General features: G+C 46.1%; 1 protein-coding gene across 1 annotated transcript in view; it reads right to left on the bottom strand.

Moving 5' to 3' along the window:
* FRMD4A (FERM domain containing 4A) overlaps nt 1-20,159 on the bottom strand; it is a 213,325-nt gene that overhangs the window by 67,141 nt on the left and 126,025 nt on the right. Inside the window, exons 5-7 of the mRNA XM_074161740.1 lie at nt 10,709-10,793; nt 6,463-6,519; nt 3,959-3,981 (exon numbers count right to left, since the gene is read on the bottom strand). Of these exons, the coding sequence (XP_074017841.1) occupies nt 3,959-3,981; nt 6,463-6,519; nt 10,709-10,793 (165 nt within the window). The remainder of the gene's footprint in view (nt 1-3,958; nt 3,982-6,462; nt 6,520-10,708; nt 10,794-20,159) is intronic.

Genomic DNA, 20,159 nt, shown 5'->3' with positions numbered 1-20,159 from the left:
GAAGAGCTGGATTCTGAACATTTAAAACTGAAGTCGATGTGAGTTTACGAAAGATTTTGGTTATTGTTAGACTGGACTCTAAATCCAGTAGGAATGATTTAAAGGGAAAATCTCAACTGTTTTAACAATATGTGATCCTCCCCCCCCTCCAAAGATTAGCCAGGGCACTCTGATTCCTTCCTCTATGCAGGCCTAAAGAGGGTCACACCTATAGGACTTGTGTTCATGTAAGGAATTGAAATTTGTCCTGCCCATGCTCTGCCGACCAAGTGTGACTCGGCTCCCTGCTAGAAACAGGATTAGCCTTTAATAATAAGGTTAATAACCTTTACATCTGTCTGCAGGATACTAGTTTACGAGCTTTACACATGTGATTCTGTGCCTTTGAAGTCAAAATTTTTGTAACTAATATGAAAAAGCACAGATCAAATCTTAAGTGTCCCATTCAACCTGAGAATCAGCTGAATAGGGATACTCAATTATCTGAAATTCAGTGGTATGTCCCAACCTAAATGCAAACCTTTTTCAGTCTTGTCAGCTGAAGCATTTGGGGATTCTCTTAAATAATGTGAAAACCACTCTCATTTAATGCAGAGGACTAGGAACTCCTCAAAGAGAAAAACTTTTTATTTTAAACCTCGCTCTGCCTATATCTGTATCAAGTAAGAGATGGGCCCTTTGTACAACTCTGCTTGCAAAACACCGAGATGCACCAGGCCACTTACAGCAAACACTGAGAAATATTTTTCTTAGTTGATCTAAATAGGTTCAGGAGCTCTGGGTTTCTGATGGGTTTGCTTTTGAAATGAAACAGACATCAGAAATGAAAAAGGCCTTCGTCAAATTGTTTGCTGTAGATGCCAAACTGATCTGTTAGGGCTATTGTGGCATCTGTTCAAGACAGATAAGGGTGACTCAGAAGACGTGCTCTCCAGGCTTACCAAGCACTGGGCAGTTGCTGCGATGCCTGAGTTAGGGAGTACTCCTAGGTGGCAAGAATCAGCACTGAGAGACTCACGCATGATGATGCTCTACCAAAGGAGGTAGGACATGTGCTTGAAAAGGCACATAAGCCCCTTCAGGGGAAAGGAAAGAGTAGTACTATGAGCACAGTTATTATTTTGAGGCATGGGATTATTCCCCCAAAAGCAGCAGTGGGACCTGTTGTCACTGGAGCAGTGACAGCAGCAGTTCACAGAAGTAGACACCTGACTGCTAGAATTTCTGGTTTTTGAGCTCCCACAAGGCCCAAAAAGCAGACTTGCCATTGCATTCAGGAGTCCTGAACCAGCCCCTTGTGATCCACCACCTGGGTGCAGTGGGGTTTGGAGGTAAATCATGCTCTGGCCATCATGGGCAGGTGCCAACCCACAGCTGAAATGGCGACAATTTGGCATTGGCTCTCCCAGCACCTGAGGTGACTCACAGGAAGGCTCCCACAGGGAACAGCAATTCTCCCATCGCTATGAATGAACCAGTACTTATGCACTTTTCTGGATCACAGCCAAAGAGAAACTTCTAGTCTCACAGGCTATAAATCTCATGGTGGCAGTAGACAGGACAGGTGTGGGAAATCTGCAGTCTGCGTTCCAAGCATGTAACCCTTTAAAATTAACTTATTTCTTCAAAAACAAAGCAGGAGTTCAAGAGTTCAGCCTTCACGCAATGTATGCTGCCACGCACATTTATTATCTTTAAATTCCAGCAGCAAAACATTCACAACTGCAGAGCTTCTCTGTTTCAAAGAGTAGCCACTTCTATTTCAAACAGCATTTCAACATCAGCTCACTTCAAACACTGAAGCTAACTTCAGCCCTAAGAGAAGTCAGACCATTTGTCTCATCTGCAGTTCTTCTGGCTGGCCCCAGGCTTGATTTGCCTCCCAGATTTTACACTGCTGATATGAATAACCACAAATCTCAGCAGGCAAAATCTTGACCACAATGACCTCATGCTGACTTCAGTAGTACCTGGATCTCACCCAGCACATAAACCCGTGTCAGTACATATTAGAGGGGAGCTGCTGGACAGGCAACCCTGGAGACGCTAAGTCTTCTCCTAGACCATAGAAGGTCAGGGTAGCATTCTTCTACCTTCCTCCAAGAATAGACTTTAAACTCCACTAATATGGCAGATTGCTTTGCCACCAAAGCCCATTTATAAATTACGATCCCTGGCAGTGTCAGGAAATTGTTATTATGATACTACTTCTCTGTCTGGCTTGGATGTAAAGATTCCCCCTTCCACTTCAAATCATTGTGATCCACAGGTGGAAAAGACTAAGAGTTAACTGTTTTCATGGGGGTGGTGAAGACTGCCACACGGATATGGAGGCAGCATTTAACATCATGTGCTGAGGTATCTTCTGCACTCTCAGAGAAGATTCCTTATTTCTCTGTGGTCTAGAGAAATGCACTGTGATAAACTCAACCACCCCTTTTACAAGGGACATCAAACAACTTTTAGCAGATGGATGCTTTCCACCAGCTGTTCCCACTTCTGGTCTGGAAACAGATACTTTAAGATAAAATGCTTTCAGTCCTATTACCCTGAGCCATCTGATTCCTTTCTATTCCTTGTTTCATAGTCTGAATGTACACTTTCTGGTGTGTTTTCATCCTGTCCAAGATATTCTGAGAAAAATTAAACATTGTTCTTCATAGCATAACGAGTGGAAGATGTGATTTATCACAGGTTTGAGTGGCAAAACTCTGCTTGGTCCTGCTCTTCTGGGCTAAGCACCTGGCAGCGCATTGAAAACCAGACTGAGAAGTAGAAGAGCCACATGCACTCCAGTACCCCCTAAATAAACATTGCTAATAGCTGAGTTATGCCAAATTGGGTGGAACTGAAAAATGAAGCAAGACCGGGCTTGTGTTTCTGTGGTCACATGCATGTCGGGATTCTGCAAGTGGATTAAAGTTTTGAGAAATTATAAGGCAAGAACTTAAACTTCCTTTGAGCAAGTGTTACCTTATGTCATCTCAGATTCCACAATGGACAGGCAATATTTGCAATGTATTGCTCCTTTTCACTGATTTGCCTCAATTTTAGCTGGCTAGAAGTTACAGTCCACCAGAAGGCAGAACCTGCCTATTACTCACAGCCTCCTATGGGTGCACAGAGTATCATTACAGTCTTCTTTCAGTGTTATCTCAATGCTGACAAAATTAAGACACCTCTTTAGGCTCATCTGGCAATTCAACCTCACTGCCCATTCACATCTTGTTTCTTCTCGGAAACTAACTTCAATGTGGTCCTCCAGCTGAATTCACATTCAGGGCAGCAAAAGTAATACACGGAGTATGGGAATTTTTTAGCATAGATCTCCTGGGCTTCAGATGAAGGACTTTCATGTTTCTCACATGAGGCACCAAGCAGCAATCTGACTTTTGGTTGCTACTAATGTGCAACTGACAGATACCGCCAACTTAAATGAAAATTCTTGGGCATTTCATTAAGTTTCCTGAAATACCGACCACAGTCACCTCTGAATTTCTTACAGCAAGTCTGAAGATTTGGCTCAAGGGACAGTGGAAATTCAACAAACCCAACCATTCTCATAATCATTATGATTATGAGAACTCTATCCAAATTCAAGCTGAAATATCAATTAGTGATGGAATTTTAATGTTGCCTCTGGCTGGGCCTGTGATACAACAGTGATTGTAAAGTCATTTCCTTAGTGATTTCCTTCTGAAGACTAGTTTATTTCCTGAACTTCATGGGCATATAAAGAGATTTGTCAACAACAAAGTCACAAACAATGCTGTTTGCAAGGCACGCTCTGGTCAAAGGCTTTGTTTTGTGAATAAATGATTTCAGGAAACACGCTGTCTATGTTAGCAATGCATTCCTGTTGCTACACAGCTACAACTGAGTCACATCACTCACACAGTGATTTTACCAGATTCATTCTCACATCACACAACGGCAAAAAACTTTTAATTTTACATACCTTGAAAAATCTCCCTTTGCCTCCTGTAAAATAGGAAAGAAAAATTAAAAATATATCATTAAAAATAGAAAAAAGTAAAGAAAACAGCTGTTCAAGATTTTCCATTTGCAAAATTCATTTAGCAGCAATTTCCTGTTGTAATTGATTCCTCATGCATTTTTTGGAACCGGTATCTAATGTCAAGTGCCATGATAGATGCAGTGAGCTGGGCAGATGATTAACAAACAAAAGGTTTGCCTAGTACAGGGCCAGATGATTCCTCATTCTGCTAGTGGGTACCCAAGAACCTGCAGGAAATAATGCTAGTAAATAAGCAATTTTTGGGGTCAATGTGAATGCTACATTACTAGAAGGTCTCTGAAGTCTTAGTGACCTTAGAGCCCCTGAGACTGCAACTCCCCTGACTCTTTGTACAACTATTCTCATTATTTTCCAGTAACTAGACTTTCAAAATGCTAGCTCACTGTCAGCTTTCAAGGGCATGCAAGACACAGGGTTCTCTAACTCCTTGCTGAGTGTTTAGGGGAGTATTTAGCTCCCTTACTAGATATTCCTATTTATTACCATCACAGCCTGATGGTAAAAGGGCTGGGTCAATTTCCAGTCCAGTAGTACCGGTGTCTTACTGCATATCTGGTGAACCCTCAAAATCTGGTGAGTCTCCTCCTCAATAAATGTAATATGCATTTTGCATTTTCCATAGGCAATATGCATTTCGCATGATGCATACTTAAAGCACCTCATTTGCCATCAGCTACACACAAAACACAGTGCGAGAGTGTAGTTTGTGCAGTGAGGGAGTTTCCACTGCCAAGAGGACTGAGTTTTGCGTCCAGGTCTTCTGTCTTTACATCCATCCATCCAGCCGCAAAACCTGTCAGCCCACATCCAGTGGTGCTTCAGTCCTGAGGCCAGGGTAAAGTTCAGCTTTGGTGGTGCTTTAATTTGTTCTGGTAACACAACAATTTGCAGTAAGGCTGCAGACTATATCGCTTGAGTTCTGACAGTCTTTTACTATGTTCCTATTTCCCTCTAAGTGAATTGAGGGCCAGATGAGCTCTCCTCTGGTTTGTAGGAAGGAGTCCTCGAGCATATCATGATTATAGTTCAACACAGAACAAAACCCAAATGATATGCCTTGGCCTGCACAGGGATCAGCATTCTGAATTTAAAAAACAATTTTATAGGGTAGATTCTCCATACTTCAGTTCTTTGACCTAAATGCTGCAGTGAGAAGTAGAACACAATGCAGAATGTTTTGCTTGGATCCTGTCATAAACATGGCTTGTAGTAATTTCTGGTTACAGACAGCAGAGGTGTGGCTTGTTTTGACTGTTTTCATTAAGTTACACATCAAACTACTACAGGAATATACGTAACATCCTGTGTTTGTGATGAGAAACAATCACAGCAACAAGGGTTACAGTGGCAGATCTGGATCTGGCTGTACAATTACAAAGCTCAAGTTACTCATTAGGGTGAGCAGACAATAGATTTCATACCCCTATTGCTGCTTCTCACAAAGAGCCTGTTGTTTGATGTGTATTCCCCCAGCAGCCAATATGCAATTCCTATAATGTGCTTTTAATTGAGTCCCCCATCCTGACTCTCTCGCTCCATTTTTGTTACATAAAATGATTTTAATGAAGATTCAAATCCCTACGCATTAATTGCTTCTTTAACATTGAAAGCACTTTAGAAGTGCAGTGCATTGTTATTTATTAGTGCAGTTTGATGAGATGGCTTGTCTGCTCACATGGCTCCTCATAGCTTCATGGCCGATGGGAAAAAAAAAAATCAAAATTACACTGTATGAAAGGGGAACAAAGATCATCTGACAATTATCTCTGACCTGCTCCCACAGTCATGCTCCTAAAAAAAGATTTTTCACAAAAAGCCACCTCCGCTACCCTGAAAAGATTCCTCTTTGGGAACCAGAGATTTACCAAACGCTGTTGGTAATTCACTCTCTGACCCCTTCCCTCTTCCTGAAGAGAAGGACTTTAAAAGACTTTAATATTTTTTTTTGAGAAGTTTTTTGGAAAGTCTTTAAGCCCTTCTGCCCACCTTGGAGAATACAGACAGTTGCATATATAGAAGCTTACAGAGATCATCAGAGGGCCAAAATCCATTGGGAAAACAGGTGCAAAGTTACTGGAGGAGAATCCACTGTGTATGGATTTCACCTAGAAAATTACACTCATTGCTCAGATTTTCTGTCTTTATGTCATAGCCCAGGGTCTTGGATATCTGTGTCGGTGCAAACATAATACACATTTATATGCAAAATGTTGAGCAGTGGAATCTGCTCCATGTGTGAAGTCTGATTCAAGAGCCTTCTGCACTTATTTTGCATTGGTCTAAATGATGAAAACCGCATAAAGACATCTTTCTCCTGCCACTAGAGGAACACCTGCACTTCCATACCGCTATTTTGGGTTTGGCAAGTCAAGAAATTTAATGCAACACAAGGAAACACAAAGTGAGAGAAGATGGGTTCTTACCTGCAAGATGTATGCAGCCAGTTCAAACACCACTTCACTGTCAACCTCAATGAGTTCCTTGAAAGGTGAAGAAGAAAAGAGAAAGAGAGTTGAGTCCATTTGAGCTCCTGCAAGAGGAACGTGCATCACCTCCTGGCTACTGCCAGTTTTCTCCCCTGGCTGGGTTTCAAAGCATTCCCTGTGCTCCTGGAGACCAAAGTGAGTGAGAACCTGCCCACTCAGATGTGGAGAAAGCCAATTATTCAGCGTAATGTCTTGGTAAATGAAGCATAACTGGGTGTGGCATGAAGGGATTCCTGGGCAGGAGGGAGGAGAAGACAGGTGGAAGGGGGAGGATCGGGGTAATTTTTATTTTCTTGTGTGATTTTGTGAAGGGTAGTCTGGAAAATACATTTTTTTCTCCCCTGAATGTCACCCGTGCATCAGGGGAACACAGCCTTATCCTTGGCTGACAGAAGCAAGGGAATGAGAAAATTTGTCTTCACTGAGCTTGTGTCAAAGCCCCCACAGAACTCCTCTGGCCCTTGCCCAGGGTAAACTCACAGGAAAAAGAGCGGAAAAATTATCTCTTGTAGGATGGGAGCTCTGCTTTTGGTCCCTTCATCCCTATGAGTACTGGGGCTAGGGTTACTTTGAGAATGAGCTGTGACAGCAAATCTTTTGGTAGATCTTCACTGCTCTGTTCTATAGGATCAAGCCCCAGATGAAAGCAAATCTTGGGAGGGTCAGGTGAAATTGTGAACATTTTGCTAGGACACTGTATCACATGAAGGACACTGATGGTCCCATAAGATCCCTTCAGGGTCCTTCCTCTGTGCCTGAGATAGTGGTCACAGAACCAACGGGTCCAGGCATTGCTCCAACTGAATGTGTGGGATGCAGATGGGCCATCTTGTGTGGACTGTGCTTTTGCTGAGAAAGGTTGGACCAAATGATCCTTGAGGTCCCTTCCAACCAGGCATTCTATGATTCTATGCTTGGGATGGAAAGCAGGAGCATTAATCTTATGGCCAAGTGTGCTCTCCTCAAGTCTCTGGTCCCTACTAGTGTCAGTGTTTGGGAAGAGAGTGGACTTTTACTGAGATACTGTTTAGGCCTCAATTCTGCAACTAGATCTCCTATGTTGTCTCCTACGTATGTGGCCACATACACTGGGTCACTTCAGCTCGCTCCTGTGGTGACTTTTCTGTTATATTTATTTAAGCTGCTGTTTTTAATATTTCACTTCATCTGGCAAGAAATGAGCAATCTAAATATAGATCACTGCTACGATCCGTGCTCCAGCCAAGTCATGGCCACACCTCATTTACAAGCCACAATCGCTGCATTGGCTTGTCTCTGGCAAAATCAAAAACAAAAGGAACAAAACAGAGGATAAGATCCAGGTGTCCTTGGCCTTCACCAGTGCCAGCTTTTTAAAATTAAGCACTTCCTTCACCTCCTTCATAACAACTCATTGGGGAGCGAAGACGAGCTCTGCTGCGGGCAATAAACACACCTTCCCTGGTTCAGCTGAAGTGCCTGATTCACGCAGGCACCTGCACTAACGATGTGCGTGTGCCAAGGGAAGCGGCTGGAGCGAGATGTGGATTCAGCTGCAGGCAGGGCCGGGATGGGGCAGTCAGGCATATTCCATAGCGAGGAGCGATGTCGAGTAGGACCAGAGTGCCCGGCATTCCCCTCTCTGCGAAACACCAGGCATCATACGGACAAACCAGCCTCTGCAACCACACGTCGATGTTATGGCAAGTCTATACTAGTAGGTGAAGTGGGTCAGAGCCCGCTCTCCGGCCCTAAGGGTACATGGCACAGTATAGCTTGTGATTAAACACTCTTCCTCGCTCCCCTGGTCCCAGATGGGGTTACCTCAGCTGTATTGGGAACAGGTGCTCATCCTTGAGCAGTGGCAACCCAGGGGACCAGCAGACCCAAACTAAACAGGCCTCCGTTGCCTTCCTTCCCAACTTGAGCAGCCCCTGTGCGTGGGGACATTCGAGGGCCTGAGGTGCTAGCATAGCGTTAGGAGCTACGCTTACATCACACACCGCGTCTCAGCACAGACTGTGCACCCAACTTTCAAGTTCAGCGCCTTTTTTAATAGCACCGTGGCTGGAAGTCAAGCAGGGGAAGGACCCGCATGGGAGACTGGGAAGCCAGCAAGGCTATTTTTGGATGGAGATGACAGTCAGCTCGAATGTGCAAAGTAATGGTTTCAGGAGAGGTCAGACTAAAATAGACCAACCTAGATCTTTAGGTACTTCTTTCTTTTTTTTTTTTTCTTTCCCCTCTTCTTCTTATTAAGCTTTCTCCAAAAAAAGAACAACAGTGTAAGCTTTTCCTGGCAATACTCCAGAAAGGAACTTCCCCCAGGAACCAAAATGTGATGCTCACTGAGCTTGCTGCTGGAGAGGGCTGACTAAGCACATCTAATTGCAGCCTTGCCAGAGAGCAAAGCTCTCTGCACAGCTCAGCTCGGCAGCCCTGCCTCTTTCCCAGGCACTGGGGAAAAAAAAAAAAAAAAAAAAAAAAGCCATTTTTCTGGTCTTTGCCTTGCATTTTAGCATTTTAGGATATGCAGATGTCAGGAAGCAAGGGTCGATTCCGTGTAAGGTGTCTTCGCAGGTCACAAACCTGCTGAGGGTTGAGGAATGGTGGTGCAATCACTCCCTGACCACAGCTGTCTTTTCCTACCTCTTCCTCCCTGGCAGACGGAGGTGACTCACCAGCAATGGCCTCTGCCAGCACACAGGGAGGTAGGAGGGATCCTCCCAGGGAATCCCAGCTGCTGGAAAAACATCTCCCAGTCCTGCACATCCAGCCCACCTGGCTGAGTCCACACGCAGCCAGCCTCCATCCACCTCAGCGAGTTCTGGGCCTGCTTAATTTTCTGGACCTTGCCCTTTCAGTTGCAGGTTTGGCTTGTGGCGTTGGAGGGATCAGCTCTGCAGCTCTGCCAGGGGAGCGGAGGCCATGCCAGGACAGCCTTATCTCTGGCACACAGAGTGCCTTGCAAGGGGCAGCTCTGAGTTACAGCGCTGGTGTTTTCAATAGTTTACCAGGCAGGGCTATTTCTGGTACAAAACAAATGTTCCTCCATGCATGGCTTGTTCCTGTACAATCTTCTGTACACACCACAGACACCCTTCCCCACCTCCCATACACCCACATGCTCACTCCCCCTCCCACAAGCTCTGTCACACTGTCACAAACATGCAGTCATATGCCCTAACACATTTACACACTCTCACAGATGCACAAGCTCTCACAGTACAGTCCTGCACGTGTACAGCCCCCCATCCCTCACACACTCAGCCCCCCATACCTACCCCTCCTCTCGCACTCGCACCACCTCTCGCACCCTCACACTCCCCTTGTACACCCTCTCACACACGGACGGCCTCACAAACACGCCATTTCACCTCTCACACCCCCATCTCTCCCCCCCCCCCAACAAGGCTTCCGCTCCCCGGCGCCTTCCCCACAAGATGGCGCCCGCGCCGCAGCCCGCGCGGCCACTGCCGCCCTCTTCGGGCGGGAACCGCGAACGGCATCCACTCGGCACAGGGCGGGCACCAACAGCGGCGGGGTTTTAACACAAAACCGGACGTTTCCTTCTAAATACAAGCCAGTTTATAATTTTAGGAGCTGCAGATTCCCTCCTGCCAACCACAAGAGTTACTTCCAAGGGTGTTCTACCTCAGAACCCCTCTCCCACAGGGAAGCTCCTGCCACGTGCCAGGGAGGTTAGAGGCAGAGGGCTGTGAGAAGGTTGGAGAACGAGGACGTATCATAGAATCATAGGATGGTTTAGGTTGGAAGCGACCTTGAAGATCATCTAGTTCCAACTCCCCTGCCATGGGCAGGGACACCTCCCATTAGAGCAGGTTGCTCAAAGCCCCTTGAACGCTTCTGGGGATGGGGCATCCACAACTTCCCTGGGCAACCTGTTCCAGTGCCTCAGCACCCTCACAGCAAAGAATTTCATCCTAATATCTAATCTAAATCTCCCCTCTTTCAGTTTAAAACCATTAGTCCTTGACCTATCACTACATGCCCTTGTAAAAAGTCCCTCTCCACCTTTTTTGTAGGCCCCCTTCAGATACTGGAAGGCCACTATAATGTCTTCCCAGAACCTTCTGTTCTCTGTTTCGAAGTCCAGATGTGACCAATGTAAATTTTGGGTCAGGGGATGCAGACCCAGGTGTCTCAGCCCACCCCAGTGCCACCTGGAGCCCTGAGTCCTTACCTTGTAGATGCAGGACTTGGCGTTCAAGAAAAACAGTTCAATGGTGGCATTGTCCTTCAGATAGGAGATGCTTTCAATGTAGAACCTGAAAGGGAAAGCAAGAGAGGTGAGACACAAGGTGGAACTAGGGCAAAATATAAAAATGCACTCATTATATGGAAAATGTGGTCAACGGTGTCATGATGAGTACACTAAAAATGAAGTTTCTCTGCTTGTGACAGACTGGGGTGATGAAAGAGGCTTGTATGTGCTCTAGGATGTGATCAGTCACCACTACCCCAGCCATACCAAAGGAACTGTATCACCAAGTGGATGATTTTGTTTCTAAAATAATCCTTTGTTTTGCTCGTAAACTTCAAATAATCCTGTATTCTGCTTGCTTGTTCTCCCTTTCTTTCTCCATCACATTTTGGCATTTCTTCTTCACTCCTTTACCTAACCTGCCCCTTTCTGTGCTGTTGACTTGCATCTTGTAAGATGTTCACTGACAGAAATCCACTTCTGGATTCCATCCCTGTCCATGTTAGATCTGCATGAGGCAAATTTTATAAAGGCTTCTTTACATATTTTAGCAGCTAGCATGTAGCAGCCATGGTCGCAGAGTAAGCAACCAGCAATAGGTAAGGACATTGCACAATTTACCAGTACCGTGAGTAGCAATGCTGGGGTTGACTGGGAATGACAATAATTAACTTTTTTTTTTTTTTTTTTAGCTCAAATGACTTCTCAGAACTGAGTAGAAAGCTGACCGGTCCAAACCCTCAGTGTCAGAAAACCCAACTCTCTTGCACTGGCTGATTACCCCAAATATTTGCAATTATGTTGAAAGGCCATGGTATGTATGAATCAATTCAGTACTCCATGTCCTGCCTGCTTTCAAGGTTTGATCCTTTGGCAGTGAACTCCATGAGAGTTTTGCCAGTGGCTTGAATTGACTCCAGCCTTTAATTCTACCTTGTGAACTTTTAGCGGAAAAAGCCCAGGATACCGTCAAAGTTAATGACTGATCGTTACATATAAGTATGCTATGTGTTCCTGCTTCGGCAGGGGAGTTGGACTAGGCGATCTTTATGGTCCCTTCCAACTCTAAAAATTCAGTGAAATTCAGTGTTCCTACAGTGACAGAGAAAGCCTGGAGAATTTCAGTGAAAGATTAAGGTGAATTTTGCATTTACTTTGTGTTTTAAGCAAGGAAAAAAAACCCAACCATGTCTGTCCACCCTGTTTTACAGTGATCTTTAAGCTGCAGTACAGTGGCAGCAATGTTCCTTACATAAATTCCAGTACTATCGTGCCTTGTCAGAGGCAATTAGCATAGGGAAGGTGCCAGGGAAATGCTGTCTGCATCACGAACTTCAAAAACCGAGCTACCTTAGAAATCTGGGTTGAGATGCGAGGTCCAGTTAAAGAGAAACCTTTCTGCCTGACCCTGCTGTCTGAGAGACCTACTGACACCCCCGGGGCTTCACACAAGCGCTGGAGGGATTGTCCACATTGAGCTCTTTGCAGAATCGAGGGCCTTAAATGTGACCTTCTTAGGGGTAAAGGTCAGAGCTTTGTAGTGCTCCTAAGTGTCTTCTGAAGACCCTTCAAAACAGTTTATTTCCTGACAGATACAACCAACTACTTGCTTGCTGGAGTGAGAGAAACATTTTGATCTTTTCTTCTCTTCTTGTTCATCTGCTGAAGTACCCCCGCTATTATCTCTCCTTCCTGCCCCCAGCCCCCAAAGAGTTCAAATGAGAAATTAAAAACCAAACAAATAAACAAACAAATAGTTGAATATAACGATAATCAAGCACAAAATTTCAACTTTTTTTCATTTTTTTTCCTGGTTTCCATTTGGTTTCACCTCCTGTCCTTGAAACTACCTCTCTTTTTTTTTTTTTTTGGCAAATAAAAATATACTTGACTTTAGAAACACAAAAAAAAAAGATGCTGCATTAAAAAAAGGAACCTTCTTACTAGATCTGCTCCCTGAGTGCAGCTGGCTTTCCATCTGCTAAATTCATGGAGAAAAATGATACTTTTACACATTCTAGGATTCTTGGAGAACCGCCTCTGCTTATCACCACCACCAGTGCTCTCCGAGTTGTGACGGTAGGATCTTTAATTCCAGGGTCAGAAGAAAACAGGAACATTTATGCCATTTTTGAATCCCAGTGAAGGTTAGCCAAAATGCTTTTTGTTTCATCAGATCAAACGAGATCATCCTCATCATCACTAGAGGGCAATATTGCATTTCTTAAGGCGGCAGGGATCTTTCCCAAGGCTTTCCACATAGAGGTACAACAGATTATTTTCTGTACAAAACTGAGTCTCTCAGAGCCTGCACATGATACTTCGTCTTCACAAAGAAATCCCACTTCTTGAGTGATCTCCAGAATGGAGAGAGTGCTGGGGAGCTACTGGCTCTCCCACATGCACCCAGACAAATGCAAACCAAATTGGTGCTACTTGAAAGAAAACAGATTTGCAGAGAGAACTCTAGTGGGATTTTTCCGTGTGGCAAGCTCGGAACCAGAGCAGACTCGCCTGAATTCACAGCCAGGGCTGCAACAACGGAAAGGGGAGGGAAAGACATGTTTTTTACACTGATCGTGAATCTCTGTCAGACCCTCCTCCTGTTGCCACCTTTTCCAAATATGGGGAAGGAAACTGCACTTTACAATGACCAATGTCAGTGACTAAGGAGGCAGGAAGAAGCATCCAGCTGCTAAGGCAATGAACGAAGCAAAAAAATCTGGGTTAAATTCCTGACTCAGACACAGGTTTCCTTTGTGACCTTTAGAAAATCATTTAGCTGCTCGGGGCTGTTGTGCCGGGTTTAGAAAATACTCCTCCCTCCTTTACCCCCTCTGTCTGTTTTGCCTGTTAAGCTTATAAGCCCTTTCTTATGGCGTGTTTCAAGATCATCAGTTTTAAGGGGCAAATCTCAGATTTCTGTTGAGGACTCCCCGGAGAGCAGCATCCCTCCGTGTGCTGTGAAGCTGGTCTATCCAGGAAAGAATGGATGGGCTGTGCAGAGAAACAGGCAGTAGGACATGTCCAACACCCCTGCTCCGCTACATACATCTCTTGCAATGCAGCCAACAAACCCCTTTGCCTCCAGCGGCTCCTACAAGAGGTTTCGTGGTAGCCAGCAACTGTTGCTATATGAGAAACTAGGTGCCTGCAAGAAGGGGGGACACCCCACAAGAATTATTTGAGTGTGAAAACCAGAGAAATCATTTTGGAAAAAGTTTAAAAGATCAGCCAATGTTAATCTATTTCTGTGTTTCCCCATCCCTCCCCATCCCCGGTAGCTTACAATTCATGAAGTACATTTTCTAAGCATTAATTAAATAGAGCAGCGAGTATTATGCCGGGTAATGAACACAAAGTGCCTGTCTTGACTGCTCCCTCTCAGCGGCAGGAAGATAATAATGAGTAGTGCAGAAGGTATCTTGGAAGACTTCAGAAACTGCTGCATCTGAAAGGTTTAAGGCTTTTTAGCTGCGAGGACACGTCTCGTACTGATCAGATTGCTCTACATTAAGCGTTGGTTAACTGACAACTTGCTCTGAGACAGCTTAAGCCCCCTCATGCCGTGATGAATGGCAATTCCCATCGCAACCAGCCAAGCACAGACATTTTTATAGCAGTGCCTGCGAGAAGTAGCTGTGGAAACTCCTGATCCTTGGGTGATGGGGAACTGGCACTACCGTAATTTCTCCCTTGCATTACACACGTGCCCACTGCCGACTCGCGGCAGGGAGAAATGCCTGACTGAGCATGGGACTCACCAGTTTGATTACTCGTCCTTCAGGAGATGGAGAATCCCTGGCTGCTGCTGCTGGCCTCATATGCGAACCCAGTTTTGTGTGTGCAGATGGGCAAATTTAGAAGTGCTGGGGACGTGCTTGGTCACTAGCGCTTCATCCTTGCAGTGGGGATACGAGGCCTCAGGACTATCAGGGAAACGGCCTCCAAAACTGCCTTAGGCTGGTGGTGTGCTGGTGTGGCCAGTGAGAGCTGAAATGAGCAGCACTCCCAATTTCCACACGCCAAAGAAACTGTCAAATAAAAAATATTTAGCATTGCCACTAACACACAGCCTTGCACGTATCCCATCAGCCTGAACTCGGCCATCTATCACCTAGAAGGAATCAGGCTCTGAGCAGTTGAGTTCCTGACTGCAAATGTGCTGTTGTAGCATTTGAGATCACAAGCCCGTGTGTTTATTTCCAAGCAGAACCTGCCAAAACGTAAAAATATATCACTGTGGTCTTCAACACAATGATATTCGAAGCATGACCACAGCAAATGGATGTCTGATCTGCTTCAGGTGTAGATCTGTCCCAGGGCAGTTATATCATCCTAGTCCTTGCGACTTTTGACTCTGGTGGGAACCAGCTGGTCCAAAAGGCTTTTATCCAACAGCAAAACTATTTTTTTCAACAAGAAGAAACACTCCAAACCTCCCAGTCTGGTGCTGTGGTGTTGTCTTCCAAGAAAATTCAAAGAAAACATTGAAAGGACATTAGAAGACCTCAAAAAGGTTTCAACACTTGGTTTCACTGAGGAGCAGCATCTTGAGGAGTGCTTCTCCCAGTTTTTACTGCCATTGAAGCTGGAGCCCTGACTAGGACCAAGGGTCCATCTGCCACCTAGAGAGCCCAGACCAGGCAAGGGCATAGCAAAGCACTCGCCCGTTACTGTCCTATCAAGCCTCACTCCTCAGATGTCTTGCTGCCCTCAGATGCAGGCAGTGGGGTGGCCACAGGGGCACAGGAGCTAGCTGGCGAGGGACATGCCAAGGCACGTGGCTCCAGTGTGGTGGTTCAGTGCTGTGCAAGGGGGCCAGTCAAAACAGAGGCGAGCAGTGCCAGGCAGTGACAGAGAGGCCAAGGATGGCATTGAGGGTTTGCTGCTGATCAAGGTGACCGTGACTGATAACAGCGTGGCAGTGATTTTTGGGTGAGTTCCTGCCTTTTCCAAAAGGCGGGAGGTGGGGACTCTGTATTGGCAAGGGGGGTACCTTCCCTCCAGCCCTGTGGTACTGCTTCCATGCAGGGAGGCAAAACCCTGCTCTTGGGCCTGTTATGAATAGAATATGGAGAAAATCCCACAATAACAATCCCAAGTGGCTCTTCTCTCCCCTGGCGAAAAGATTATTTTTCCCATGAAAAAGGAAAATAAAGGGTAAAACCAGATTTCATGGAAGAAGTCAGAATGAAGCAAAAGGATTTCGGTTTTGATGTGCAGTCACCTTCCCTGGTGTTTCCTCCTGCTCTAGGTGGGAAATACACTCAAACCCCAGAGGAAGGATTGAAATGGGCAGAGGAGTCTCCCATATCCTTCCCAGCTGACACCATTCCGGTTAGGACGCAGGACAGAGCTGTCAGCAGAGCTCGGTGGCTCTGTCAATGGACTGCCTCTTATTTCATTATCACAAAGCAATGGATAAAGGAGGAGACCCCTTTTCTGCCTCATCCATCCCGGGGTCTGGCTCATTATCCCTCACCATGTCATTTAAAACCTCAGAGGATAATTTGAAAAATATGAGGCCATTTGCTAACCAGGAAAAGAAAAATTGCATGCGTCGGTATAATGGACTTAAACGCAGATGTCATTATGTCCAGTGTCTCATGCTAAATGAGTATTCTGAGCAGCTCGGGCTGCAGAGCTCCTTTTATGTTCCAGCCCTGTTTGCTAATAGTTATGGGTGTGCACTTTTATGTGCTGACACTTAAAGCAGACAATGGTCATGCTAAATAGTTGGCCTGTTAAGTAACCAGCCGGGAATGAAAATCAGCGGCTCTAAAAAAAAGCTCTATTTACCTCCCTTTCTGCATTCATTTTGATTCTGGTCCCATGTCCTGTCCCAAATGCTTGTGCCGCGCTCAGGGTCCCACCTCGCCCAGCACCTGGGATTGGTGTGCAGGGGACAGGGCCAGCAAGAGAGACCTACGTCAGCTTCTGTCTCATTGCAAGGAAGACGCAAAACCGGACACGAATGTGATTCCAGGAATACAGGGAATTGCAGCTAACAACAACAAATAAAAAAGCTGTGGATATTGTTTAGCCTGAGCCTGTTCCCTCTCTCTTTCCCACCAGCTGTACCGTACTGTGAAGCTGTTTGCACTTTTACCCACTGCCCATCCATTTTCCCCAGTGTTTGTAAGAGGTTGGCCCATTGAACTTCTGGAAAACCATGTGTTTTGGGGATATTTATTTATTCCTATGCCTTGTCTTCTCCATGTACAGAATACTAAGGGATCTTCTTTGGATTGTATAGAGACAAGCTCTGTTCCCCTCTTCCAGGCTGTACATCCTGGGAGTCTTTGCAAACTGCAAAGTCCTCCGGTACCAACACAGAGAAGCGAAGGAATCAAGGTGGTAATGCAGGCACATTCCTCCCTGATGTTTTGTTACAGCATCGAACATCCCCTGGACCTCAGTACGGTGAGTCCTCTGCCCTCTCACCAGGTGGGGAGCCCAGCCTGGGCACGCCATAAAAGCAGGAACCCAGCTCAATATATTCTGCAAATCGCTCCACCCCTGGAATGTCCCATGAAGCTCAGCTTGCAAGAGAAGAACATCTTTGCACACAAAGGCTGTTGCAGCTCCTTTTGGCTCGGAGTGATGGGTTTATCTGTCCCAAGGGTGAGGCGAGAGCAGTGACCAGCTCACAGCAGCACGTTGCCTTCCTCCCCTCCTCTTCCTCAGGCACCAGGGGGAATTTCCCCACACTCCCCTGAGCACCAGCCTGGCTCTTTCCTCCTCTTTGATCCTTACCAAGAGTGACATCTTGGCTGGTAGAGGTAACTCGCTGAGTGCGCTGCCTTGCATAACACCATCCCTCAGTATCTGTAGACCATCTTTCATCTGAGGATCTTGAACCATTTTAGGAACAGGAATCTCTACATCCGTTCCACCGTGTTGCTAGCAGCACGCGGAGGCATGATTTGGCTGTGAAAGCTGGCGTGGGGTTTACTTACTCACTGGCTCTATCCCTTTGTTCAATGCCACGGTGAGGGGACCCCTCATAGCAGACCTTTCTGCTTGCTTCACCGGCAACAGCAAATCACACCCACTGGTGTCAGGTATAAATGCACAAATTGCAATGAAAAAGGAAACCATGTCTGCGTGGCTTTGACCCAGGCAAGGAATCTGTGTGTAGGCACTGACATAGCTGTTGCTGCTCGATCCAAATTAGCTGCAAATCCTGCCCTGACAGCATCCATCATTTCTGCATAGTACCTATCGTGCTGTCTAAATGCTTCCCAAAATTAGACAAGACAATGCTGCCAGCATCAACACATTCAAAAAGGGCTCAAAACACCAAATTTTTAGAATGCTGCTTTTTTCTTCCCCCTCAGGTGGCTGAATGGAAAGGAAAAGCAACTTATTGCCTTCTCTAAACACAGCTCACTTATACAAATATATTCCCAGTTAAGCAGAAAACAGAAATGATGTTATGGGACTCAAGAGCCAGACTGCTATTAAGATGTGTGTGTAATGGATGGCTTAGCTCCGAGCTGTGTGCTAAGTAGCGGAGCCCCATTAGTTCCCTTACTCAAGCAAAGGTCAGTTTTCACACGAGTAAATCTTCCGACCGGACAGAAGTTTCTCATATCTCTAAAGAGACTCTGAGGAGCAAAGCCTCCCCGCAGGCAATTTATTACACCTTCCCCCCCCTCTGGTGAACAGAGCAGGGGGCCACGCTGAGAAGGCGGCGATAAATTGTCTTCCCACACAAACAAGGTCTGGGGGGCTGTATTTATACACTGTGGTTGGAGGGGAGGAGGGGGGTTTGCAGGGGTTTGCTGGCTTTTGGGATCTTCCCGCCTAGGGAACACACAGCTGATGCACATCACCCAGCAAAACACACTCTGTACAAAGAGATCTGGGCTGTGGCATGGCTTTGCCAGACTTTATAGACAGACCAGATCATTGGAACCCCTGAAAGCAGCTTGGTTGGACTGGGTTGCCTGTATGGGTTTAATATTCTGATTTTTGCTGTTGTTTCTACAACACCCCAGCAGTGCATGGAGCTGTAGAGATACCATGTGAGTGGGAGATGTCTCTTCATCTCCCTTATACGTAGTACAAACTGCCTGAGAGCTTGGTGTGGGGAGTTGCGAGCTCAGTGCTGATAGGCACAGCTGGAAGGAGCTCAGAGAAGAGACAGCTTGCCAGGAGGAGGAGGATGGAGCACCCCAAGGAGCTGAAACATCTCGGACCAGTTCCCAGAACTCTCTTGGGATGGTAAAGTGGGGTCCAGCACCACCCTCCTCGCAGCTCCCCTCGCAGAGGGGTCTGCAGCCAGCCAGGGAATAGTAGAGGAGCAGAGCAATTTGTGTATATATGACCTCATAGCAGCCTTCCAATAGCTGAAGGGAGCCTGCAGGAGAGCTGGAGAGGGACTCTTTGTCAGGAAATGTAGTGACAGGACAAGGGATAATGGTTTTAAATTGGAAGAGGGGAGATTTAGATTAGATATTAGGAGGAAATTCTTTACTGTGAGGGTGGTGAAGCACTGGAACAGGTTGCCCAGAGAAGTTGTGGCTGCCCCATCCCTGGAGGTGTTGAAGGCCAGGCTGGATGGGGCTTTGAGCAACCTGCTCTAGTGGGAGGTGTCCCTGCCTATGGCAGGGGAGTTGGAACTCGATGATCTTTAAGGTCCCTTCCAACTCTAACCATTCTATGATTCTATGATTCTATGATTTTTTCCCAGCATTTTCTCCTGGGTACTAGCAGGTGAGATGAAGCATATCCATGGGTGAGAGCAAACTCTGCTACTTCTCTCCCTCTTCCCTGGCTGCAAAATTGATGTATTTGATAATCTACTCAGGTGTCTCCCCCCAGTTCATGGGAACCCCTGTCTCAGCACAGGGCAGAGAGAGGTCTGCTCTTTCTCCCTCCTCGGAGCGGAGAGATAGGAGCTGGTGATGCCTCATTCCCTGCCTGGAGCGGTGGAGTGCCACATATCCTCTCCAGTGGGCAAAACTGTGGATGGAGAAACACAGCCCTTTATATGTGAGACAAATAAATTGCTCTGGTTAATTTAGTGTGGTTCTATTCCGCTCTTCCTGCCCTAGCAGGCTGCTGTCATCACCACCCCCCGCAAATCTAATTTCTCAGAGAGACGCAAAGCTGAGTGGAAATGAATGGCACGCACAGCCGTGGAGTGCTGGGATCACCACGTGAGTGAGTCCGGCAAGTTGGGAGCAGGTTGCCATGAATCTGCACCCCATATGTGTCCTCTGGCCAGTGGGGGAGGCAGCAACGTATTTCAGCAACAGGGTGTAAGGTCCACCTAGCCCTATGAACAACCCATATTAGCAACCACTGTCTCTCTTCCCTCCAGGGTCAGCTGTTTCCAAATGGTCTCCTGCTTCTTCTATTTTTAACATTAGTCTTTTTCTCATGGAATACAGGTTTAAAGATTGGGTATAAAGGAGGG

Source organism: Numenius arquata, chromosome 2 (assembly GCF_964106895.1).
Source record: "Numenius arquata chromosome 2, bNumArq3.hap1.1, whole genome shotgun sequence".
NCBI lineage: Eukaryota > Metazoa > Chordata > Aves > Charadriiformes > Scolopacidae > Numenius > Numenius arquata.
Note: the sequence above shows the minus strand (reverse complement) of the source record. Positions and strands in the feature narration are given on the sequence as shown.